At 44.2% G+C, this 9,801-nt stretch overlaps 1 protein-coding gene across 1 annotated transcript; it reads right to left on the reverse strand.

The window, feature by feature from the left end:
* Positions 1 to 5,553: 5,553 nt before the first annotated feature.
* Positions 5,554 to 9,155, reverse strand: POP5 (POP5 homolog, ribonuclease P/MRP subunit). Its single transcript, XM_018557400.1, has 5 exons — positions 9,101 to 9,155; positions 8,889 to 9,031; positions 7,537 to 7,686; positions 5,766 to 5,849; positions 5,554 to 5,663 (listed from the first exon to the last, which is right to left on the reverse strand). Exons 1-5 carry the CDS (start codon positions 9,115 to 9,117, stop codon positions 5,569 to 5,571), a joined length of 489 nt encoding a protein of 162 aa, XP_018412902.1. The 5' UTR covers positions 9,118 to 9,155; the 3' UTR covers positions 5,554 to 5,568.
* Positions 9,156 to 9,801: the final 646 nt, after the last annotated feature.

Raw genomic sequence — 9,801 nt, forward strand, 5'->3', positions numbered from 1 at the left:
GGTGGACCTAAACTGATGGGCGTCTTGCCTTTGGGAGGGTATATGACCTGAAACTAATGGCTGTGGGCCTGTGTATTAAATGGAGGCCCAAGTTCTGTAGTGAGCTTTTTCTTTTGAAGCCAGGCATCATTATTCTGGTTGTGGCTATTATGTGAAAGGAGTATTTTTTTTCTCAAATTGTAGATTGAACAATAAACTTCTTGTAAATTAAACAGTCTTGTATTCATTTTTCTTGATATCTTGTTGCAAGAAAAGTTCAAGACTTAAGCCAACTTTATAAACCTAGATTCTTTTTTTAAAGCAGCACCCCAACCAAATACAGTTAAACATATGATTTGTCTTCAAAATGGTTGTAAATGTGAACACCATCATGAACTTAACTATATATTATATATTAAACGTCTCCTGTAAGCCTTGTACATTTTTACGCCTCAAAACATGTTGCATAAGCAGGACTGTGCAGTGTTGTAGAGCCTGAAAATCAGAGGACATACCGCTATCATTTGCCTTTTAGGGATTGTGAGAAAGAGATTTTCGGTAGCTATAATGAAGTATACACAGCAGACCTCTGGGGTAAAAGTCCTGCCTAGGAAGATGAATATTTCTTTCCATCCCTGATCAAGAGCTCTGATGAGCAAGCTCAAGCTAAAAACCTTTTAGGGCCTGTTTACACATACAGCGGTAACATGAGGTACACACCACACACACACTGTCCCATTCACCTCACCATACTGGTAGTTTAGGGTTAGACTCAGGGCCAGAAGGGCGTGGTTTAACCGCTAGAAGACCAGGTGTTTACACCCCCTTCCTGGCCAGGCCATTTTTCAGCGCTGCGGTACTTTGACTGACATTTATTCCGTCATGCAATGCTGTACTGAAATGAATTTTATACCATTTTTTGGGGACAGATAGATATTTCTTATGGTGGTATTTAATAACCACTGGGGGTTTTATTTTTTACTATACAGTAATACCTTGGTACCGGCGGATCGCTTGTATAGTAACCGGCATCACTGCCTGTTTTAAAATAACCGGCATTTCCCGCTCGCGCACGCCTGAGCAGGGTGGATTTAACAGGACGTGTATACACGCCCAGTTACATCCAAGAAGCGGCCGGCTGTGTATACACAACGGCAGGCCGGGAGGTGGTTAATGTCTCCCTCTTTCCCTCCTGTGCGGCTATCTACCATAGAGTGCTGGGAGTGATGTAATTTCCTCCCAGCACCATGGAGATTGTGGGCGGCGGTGGATTACATGTCGCAACCGCTGAGAGCCGATTTAATTGCGGATGTAATTGGCACCCGGTGGTTGTGACATGCAGTCCAATCACGAATATCGCCAGGCACCGGTGCCATCCGCAATGAAATCAGTTCTCATCGATTGCGGTGTACAGGATTCGAATCCCAGAGCGGCAGCCTAATTTAGCGGGCAAGGGCGGATCCAGAGTCTAGTCTCCTGAGGGGCACTACCAGAAAAAAAGAACAGAATATTGTAATACATTATGTTGCAGTTGTCTTTTTTACACATCCTGACATTTTTGTGTGCAGCAACGGAATCTCTGCCAAACAACATTTGGCACATTACTGTCATTAAAATGGGTCTGTCATCCACACTGCACATTACTATGTTTTTTTTGCTGTAGAGCTTTGTGATACACATGATCCAGGCACAAAGTTAAGGATGGAGGGCCCCAGACTGAAGGTAGGGGGCCCGGGAACCTGCATTGTTGGCGGTTACCAGGGCCCCCTTCCTCATGTCTGGGCCCCCCAAGTGACAGAATGCTAGGGCCTAGTCACATCTGGAACTATGTGACCCTGGTATTTCTTCCACTGTATAGAGGACTATAAATCCCAACAATACATTATACAATGCAGAATACCACCAGCTACAAAGCACTACAAATCTCAGCAATATATTATACAGCAATGCACAATACCACCAGTGATGGACTACAAATCCCAGCAATACATTATACAGCGATGCAAAATGGTACCAGCTACAGAGGACTACAAATCTCAGCAATACACTGTACAACAATACAAAAATAATATGATTTTGTTAGAGCACTACAAATCCCAGCAACACATTATACAGTAATGCAGAATACCATTATCTATAGAGGACTGGTGCCGTATCCTGGTCCTCGGTGCCATGGAGCTCTGGGCCAGTCCCTGGGCACACGGACCCGCGCCTGCTCCTCATTAATGGGCTGCTCCTAGGATTTCATGAAAACGTCTCCACATCCCCCTGCCAGCTATGGGGTACACAGCTCACCTGACCTCCAATCCTAGCTATAGGGTACATACCACACCTGACTTCTCATCCCAGTCTGGGGCACAGCTCACTTGTTCTAATCCTGGCTATGAGGTACAGAGACTACCTGACCTCTCCCCCACACCGCTGCCAGTCCTGGGCGGTCTGGACTCACACAAATTAGGCAGCCGCCAGGCCCCAGCATGGGCTGAGACGGCCGCCTAAATTTCCTTACTACAGTGCACCTAATTGCAGACCTAAGGGACAAATCTGATTGGCCCTCCCAAACTAATTGTGAGTAAAGAGTAAGGCCTGGTTTACACCTGCATGTCCCGCGAACACGCATTTACCGCGCTGCTCCATTGATTTCAATGGAGTCATATCTGCGTGGCAAACATAGCAAAAAGGCTACTAAGCGAAGACGGGGTAAGTGTAAACTGCTGTTAAAGAGCTTTTTTTTTCCAACCTCCAGATACAGGGATGCTCTAGTGAAAATGGTGAATGCTCTGGTGACTGGGATCAGTACACCCTGATCTATGCCTTCCTTCCCCTGAAACTTCCTTATCTGCTTCACAGGATCGAGATGGTGAGCCACATTGCTTACGATTGGCTTAGGCAGATGCTGGCTTTAACAGCATGGCTGTTGAAATCCAGATTCTGAGAGATGGCCATTTCTGAATCAAGGATTCCTGATGTTAAAAGCTAGGAAGTCAAAATTGGTATCTGCATGGAGACTATGGATACACAGCCCCTTACATGCTAGTTATGTCACCCAATTCTTCTACTCCACCTTAGCAGATTCCTTTGCCCTGGAGTGATGTAACTCTTTGAAAAATGTCCTTGTTCTCTAGTGCTCTCCCAGTGGGGAGCTGAATTTGTAAAGTACTAACTCTGTTTGACATATTACCGTGTGTTGACCACATAAAGAATTATAAAAAAGTCCACTTCCTGCAAGGTCTATCATTGAACATGGAAGGCATACTTTGCTTGGTGTTAGTCTCAGGGCTTCCAAACTAGGAGTTTCTCTGGGACAAAGCCTTTCCTTCCTGCAGCTGGGTTTGGACTAGCAATGTGAACCCATTAGAGGCATTCCTCTCTCTACTTTCATGTACAGAGTGGCATTCCTTGTAGCCATGTTTGAACCGGCGGCTTTAGCCTGCAAGGAACCTTTTCTGGTTTTGAGGCCCGGGACATCCTTTCTCCTTAACCAGAACATCATTCTTCTGTCTGGCTCCAGTTGACAAAAAAGGAAGTTTCCCTTCATTGGATGTGGTTGGGCTGTGATGTCTATTTCAGAAAGATATTCCATTCTTGTCATTCCAGGTGGTCCTCATGAGGGGACACCTGCATCTTGTTCCAGGTGGCTCAGACAGATCATTATTCAAGCTTATGGTTGTAAGAATAAGTTTCCACCCTGGTTTGTCAAGGTGAACTCTATCAGATCGGTAATTGCTTGTACTCACCATCAAATCCTTTTCTTGGAGTCCACCTCTGTGTTTATAATCATGCTCCTAGTACTGCTTTGCTACAAAATGGAGGTATGCTGGTGGTAGGAGGGGTTATCCTGGGCTTGTCTACATTTTTTTGTTTTCTAAGTGTCCGATCCTCCTGAAGGTGGTGATACAACATAAAGGTGAAAGACTTCCTGTGTCCCTCAATGGAATCCAAGAACATAGCCATGTCATTCAAATTATCCTTCCTTTCACAACAGCACTCCTCTTCCTTGCTCTGGGCCCTGTTGGGGGTACCCATCATACATTCCCTTTTACCATGAACAAACTAATGATTAACCTAGGCAACTAATACCCTTCTAACATTTCCATCCTCAGGGCTGCATGGAGGTTTAGCTAGAAATTGCTTTTCTTTTTTTAACCACCTGCTGTCCGGCCATTGTAATTAAACAGCTGGACAGCGGCTTCTTGAATTGGGGGTGGGCATTTTTAAACGCTAATGCTGAATACTGAAAAATGGTCTGGCCAGGAAGGGGGTGTAAACACCTGGTCAGCAAGTGGTTAATGAACATATGTATTAAAATTACATAACACTTTATATTTAAAAAAATAAATATAAAAAAAAAACAGGTACTTTAAAAGGCAAACTACAGTGGTTTGGAGCTGAGTTTCATTTAGTTATCTATTAGTATACAATCTTTGTTTGCATATAAACATTTAATTCATTACATGGGGTTTCAAGAGCTCCATTTACACTTCCAAATGAGACTGGATTGATAAGTCTCAAATTCCTCCATGGAACCAATGCAAACAGCTGTGTTTGTCCATGTGAATTTGCAGGTTATCACATGTGTGATTGCATGTGAACGGCTGCAGCATATCCTGCCTGCAGCTGATCGTATAAGTCTCGTAGAGGAATTTGTGAGTCCAATCCAGCCGTATTCACAAGTGTAAATTGGACCTAAAGCGACAGCACATCAACTTGCTTTGCAAATGAAAACACTGACTGAGCCCCTTTGATGGATGATTCAGCGATCTGATGACTTGTTAAAGTTGGGTAAATAAAGTCCATGAGGTGAAAAGACTAGAACTCCACCCTACTGGATAGTAGACTACAGTATATGCAGTAGTTTATATTTACTAGGGATGCACCAATACCAAATAAATGATTTCTATATTGTGAAGGCATACAGGTCACTTTTTTGAGCTGTAAAGTTTGTAGCCTTTAGTTTCTGTAGCATGATCCACAGCAATCTGCCTTAGGCTGGCCATACATTGCTCTATTTTTCTCGTTCAACCCACCCTTACTTTACATGTAAACTTCTGATGCGAATTCCATCGCTATATTACTGAACAATGCAACATTCAAAATGTTTATTATATACAAATATTATTTCATATGTGTATATACAATGAGTGATCTGTATGTTACAATGAACTACATTTCAGTATCTACTGTAAATATTTAATAACATAGAAAATCTAACTAAAGCTGACCATACACTAATATTTTCTTTGTTCAATCCGTGGGCTGGGGGAAGAAAATAGAACAGATTTCTCCATTAACGTTTACAAGTGTTGATCGAGGAATCTCATTGCATTCGGACAACAGCTGCTGTCAGGATAACCAAGCAGAGCCGGCCTGCTGATCGACTGCCCACTGTGTCCGTTCAAAGATTTCCCAGCCAGCTCCTTCAATCAGCTGATCAAGGGATGCCAGCTGAAAAAGTGCAGACATCAGCACCCACTGTGCGCATTTCCTCTGGTTCATCGCAAACCGACTGAAATTCACCTAGTGTATGGCCAGCTTTAGTAGCCCCCTGCATTGTCATATGCAAAGTTCAGGTTATGTGGCAAATGCAGGTTATTCCATCTCTTCATCCTCCGTTATAAACTTCGGCTCCTCCACATTCTGTAAGGAACAGCTGGCTATAGACTTACGGATTGCTTCTCTCTCATCTGATATGGGGGGGGGGGACAAAAAAAAAAAAAAAACCGAAAAAAAAAAAATCAGTTGCAAACATTTCCAAACGGTCATGTTAAGAGACAAGTTCTACTTACTAGAACTGGTGCAGTTTTTCAGTAATAGATTCAGCTGTTGCCTGTTGTATTGGATAAGGAATTTCTGACATGTTCGTATAGTGCCTGTGAAAATAGAACATGGTCAGTACTCTATACACTGTAGATATGAAAAATGTATATACACTTACAACGGGTCCAGCTCAGCACAAGGAAAGTCTACAGAAATTATAGGGATTCTGTAGTAGCCACAACTACTACAGCATCTTACAGTGCTCTTTCAGATCCAGGAGCACCTGCTGTGCCCAACTTCCCCTTCGCTGTTAAAACACAGGTCGCTTGCTTGGCACAGAGACCATTCAGCAAACACATTGAGGGGAATTTATCAAAACTGGAGCAGTTGGCCATGGCAACCAATCAGCATCTCTCTTCAGTTTGCTCAGGTAAGATTTGAAAATGAGACAGAAGCCGATTGGTTGCAGTGCAAATCTACTCCAGATTTTGTCTGCTCTAGTTTTGATAAAGTCCCACCCCTACTATTTTCCTCAATGAATACTACCAGGCTACTAAATTTAAACATGTTCACATTAGAGGTGAGGAGATTAAGGGGGGATATGATTTCCATGTACAATATGTTTAATGGTGGTAGCAACATTAGCGATAAACTGTTTAAAATTAACTCCGTTACAAAAACTAGAGGTGGAAAAAAAATTCCAGCACAAGGGGCGAAGGGGGTTCTTCACAGTAAGATCAGTTAGGGTCTGGAACTTACTGCCACAGGTGGTGATTTCAGCAAATAATGTGGAATTGTTCAAGAAACTTTTGGACGATTTCTTAAGGTACCGTAATATACAGGGGTACAGGTAATATACAGGGGTACAGGTACTCCTAGAATGAGATCCTAATAGGTTGGACTTGATGGACTAATGTCTTTATTCAACCTCAAATACTATGTATACTAGACATTCTCTGTCTGGACCAGTGACATCCCAGCTGTTCCAAGACACTGTTAGTTGCTGCCACTACGTGCTTTACAGGATCCCTGTGGCCATGCCAGGGATAATTTCTATACACTTACATTGTACCTAGCTGGACCACTGTAAGAATATATAAGTGTACAAGTGTTATCCCTAGGAAAGCAAACCACAGACCACCACTACTTGGGTAATAAGACCAAGTCACAGCTAACCAAAAAAAGATTCTGTCATGAAGCAAGATGTGCACAAACCCTGATCTGGAAGCTCAAATTCCTGCATGACATACTTGTACAGCGGCAATACCACGATGCCATGAAGCTGGAACCAACACTCTGTGCACAAAGAACAAAATGGTAACTTACATCTCAGGCCTCGTTCACACCAGACAGTGAGTTCTAGCCGGAGCCCACTGCATCGCATTGTAGCCTGCTGACTGTTGTGGGGCAGGAGGGGACGTGGCGGTCCATTGTAGTGAATAGTACAGTAGCCACACCCTCTGGCCACAATGCGATCGGCTGCACGGGATCACAAAGCACATCAATGCCTGCGGTCCGAACAAAATGCTGCAAGCACTATTTTCAGACCGGACTGCAGGCATTGATGTGTCTAGTGCTCCCATGCGGCTGATCACACTGCGGCCGGAAGGCGTGGCTACAGTGCCATGCACTTCAATGGACGGCCACGCCCCCTCCTGCCCCACAACATAGTCAGCTGGCCGAAGTACGTTCCGGCCAGAATCAGGCTGGAACACACTGTGTCTGGTGTGAACGAGGCCTACAGCTTCTTACGCAGGTTATCATCTTTAGTAATCTGAAGAAAGTGGAGAGTTGTCTTACCTCCAATATGTAATGTGTTTATAAAACATGGATACCGCTGACCTCTGTTCTCTAGGTTGGTGATGAAAGGGAGGGATGACCATAGAAGCTGGTGGTAATCTTTCCGGCACCGAATGAGGATTATGCCAGTGTATGCATTAAGGTATCGCACTACAACATAAAATCACATGACAACAGTTTATGATTAAAGTAGATCAATATTAACATTCAGTGAAGGCAGAACGTTTATTAAAGCAACTTTAACCTCTTGCCATCCGCCCATTAAGAAAAAACGGACGGACGGCTGACTCCTATCTGCGGGTTGCCGTCGCCAGACGGCATTTTTTTCCTGCTCGCGCGCGCCCCCTAAGTCTCACCAAGACCATTCATTTCAACAAAAATCTTCCCATAACACTCTACCTGCATTTAAAGGAGAACTAAGAGGCCCACTGAGGTGAGTGAAAAATCACTCACCTCATAGTTCTAGCCGACCTGTGACAATGAGACTGTCACAGATCGGCTCAGTAGATCGGGAGGAGAGCGATCTATCCCTGCAGAGAGCCGTGACCGTCACTCACGGCTCCCTGCAGGGATTCCCCCCTCCCCTGTCCGATCCTCCAGTGCTGACTGGCGGAACGGACGGGGGAGGGTACAGCTGGCTCTGCCTATAGATAGGCAGAGGCCGCTGTCACTCACGCTGCTGGGTGGATCCAGACAGCATTGTCAGGATCCGTTCCGGCTGTAGCTCGTGGTATACGGAGCTTTGGGTCAAGGGAGGACGCTGGTTTGTGTACATTAGAGTACATTAAAAGGAGAACTATGGGGTCAGGGCTTTTCCCCATAGTTCTCCTTTAATGTACTCTATGCAGGTTATTTACATGTGTAGACATGCAAAATCCCTGAGACTACTGCTGGGTGCCGCCATCTTGGATGTGATGCCATCAGCCTCAGAGCCGTCTCTCAATTGATAATCTATGGAAGTGGTGGTCATCTTTCTTGATATAGGGGCCACAAAACCAGCCCCTGACATTACAAAAAGGGCTGCACATAACATTCAGTATATGTAATGCTACAAAATGCTGGGAGAGAATGTAGATATGCAACAGAGACAGTCAGAGCCTGCGACTACGCTATGGAAGTTGCTGGAGAATGGGAGCATGCTTCAGGAGGCATAGACTGAAAGACACATTACATGAGACTGCTAGAAATCACTGGTATCACAGGGCAATAGGAAAACAAAGCATACAAGGACCGAATATACACTTTTAACACACAATATATAGCTTTCTAGAAACTAGGTCTTTATAGGAGGGATGAATTGGTTAATTCACTGGACCTATGTTAATACCATTCATAACACGTTTATGGCTCACCTGAGAGGGCTATAGACACAGCAGAAGCCCCGAAGTCCCCGTGCAGGCGAGTCACTGCCTCCTTTATAGTGTGCAGTACTGTGCCCTGAGAGATGTTCTGCCTCCGGCGGGGGTCCTCCAGGACCAGCTCACACAGGAAGTACCTGGGGACAGCACAGTCAGAACAGCAACTACCGAATATTCCTGTCACACCTCCAGCACAAGTCACTTACCGAGACTTAAACCGCATGGCAGCGCCCCATAAACAAGTCCATCCACCATAGACGACCAGTTAATGGGCGTCAGAAGAAACGTCATTTCCGGTACGTTGTAATCGGCGGCCATATTGCTTGTGGCAAAAATAAATGTGTCATTAGGTTCACTGCTGTGTTGATTTAAAGTTATTAGAGTTGCACAGGCAAATTAAATTGTATATTATTGGGAGAAGTTATCAAATCTGAAGCAGCTCTGCATGGCAGCCAATCAGCTTAAGTGAACAAACTGAAGAGAGAAGCTGATTGGTCACTATCAGATTCTTTCTGCTTCCGTTTTGATAAACTCCTCCATGTTTATATTTGATTTGTTGCGAGTTGATTAAAACAATACCCGTAAGAGCTCCAACGAAGAAATCTTTATTTTCGGGTATAGAAACAGCAACATATATATTTTTTATATAAGGTTTGGATAGAGTGGGAACGAGTTACAATTCCTGCCAGGTTTTTGTTTCTGATCCCTTTATTATTTTAAAGGGGTCCCTATAATATATTATAAGCTGCGCAGTCAACAACTACAGACGCCCTATGCCAGAGACTACAAGGCTACAGTTTAGTGTTCAGAAGGTGAAAGTGATAGACATGTGTCAATAAAAACGAGACTCTACATCAGTGGTTCTCAACCTTTCTAGGGCCGGGACCCCGTGGTGACATTTGCCAAG

This window comes from Nanorana parkeri, unplaced genomic scaffold (genome assembly GCF_000935625.1).
Source record: "Nanorana parkeri isolate BGI_ZX_2015 unplaced genomic scaffold, ASM93562v1 scaffold282, whole genome shotgun sequence".
NCBI lineage: Eukaryota > Metazoa > Chordata > Amphibia > Anura > Dicroglossidae > Nanorana > Nanorana parkeri.

Coding starts and splice junctions, on each gene's coding strand:
- POP5 (XM_018557400.1), bottom strand. Junction 5,850..7,536: donor AAACACATTACATATTGGAG/GTAAGACAACTC, acceptor CTATTTTCACAG/GCACTATACGAACATGTCAG. Junction 5,664..5,765: donor GAAAAACTGCACCAGTTCTA/GTAAGTAGAACT, acceptor CCCCCATATCAG/ATGAGAGAGAAGCAATCCGT.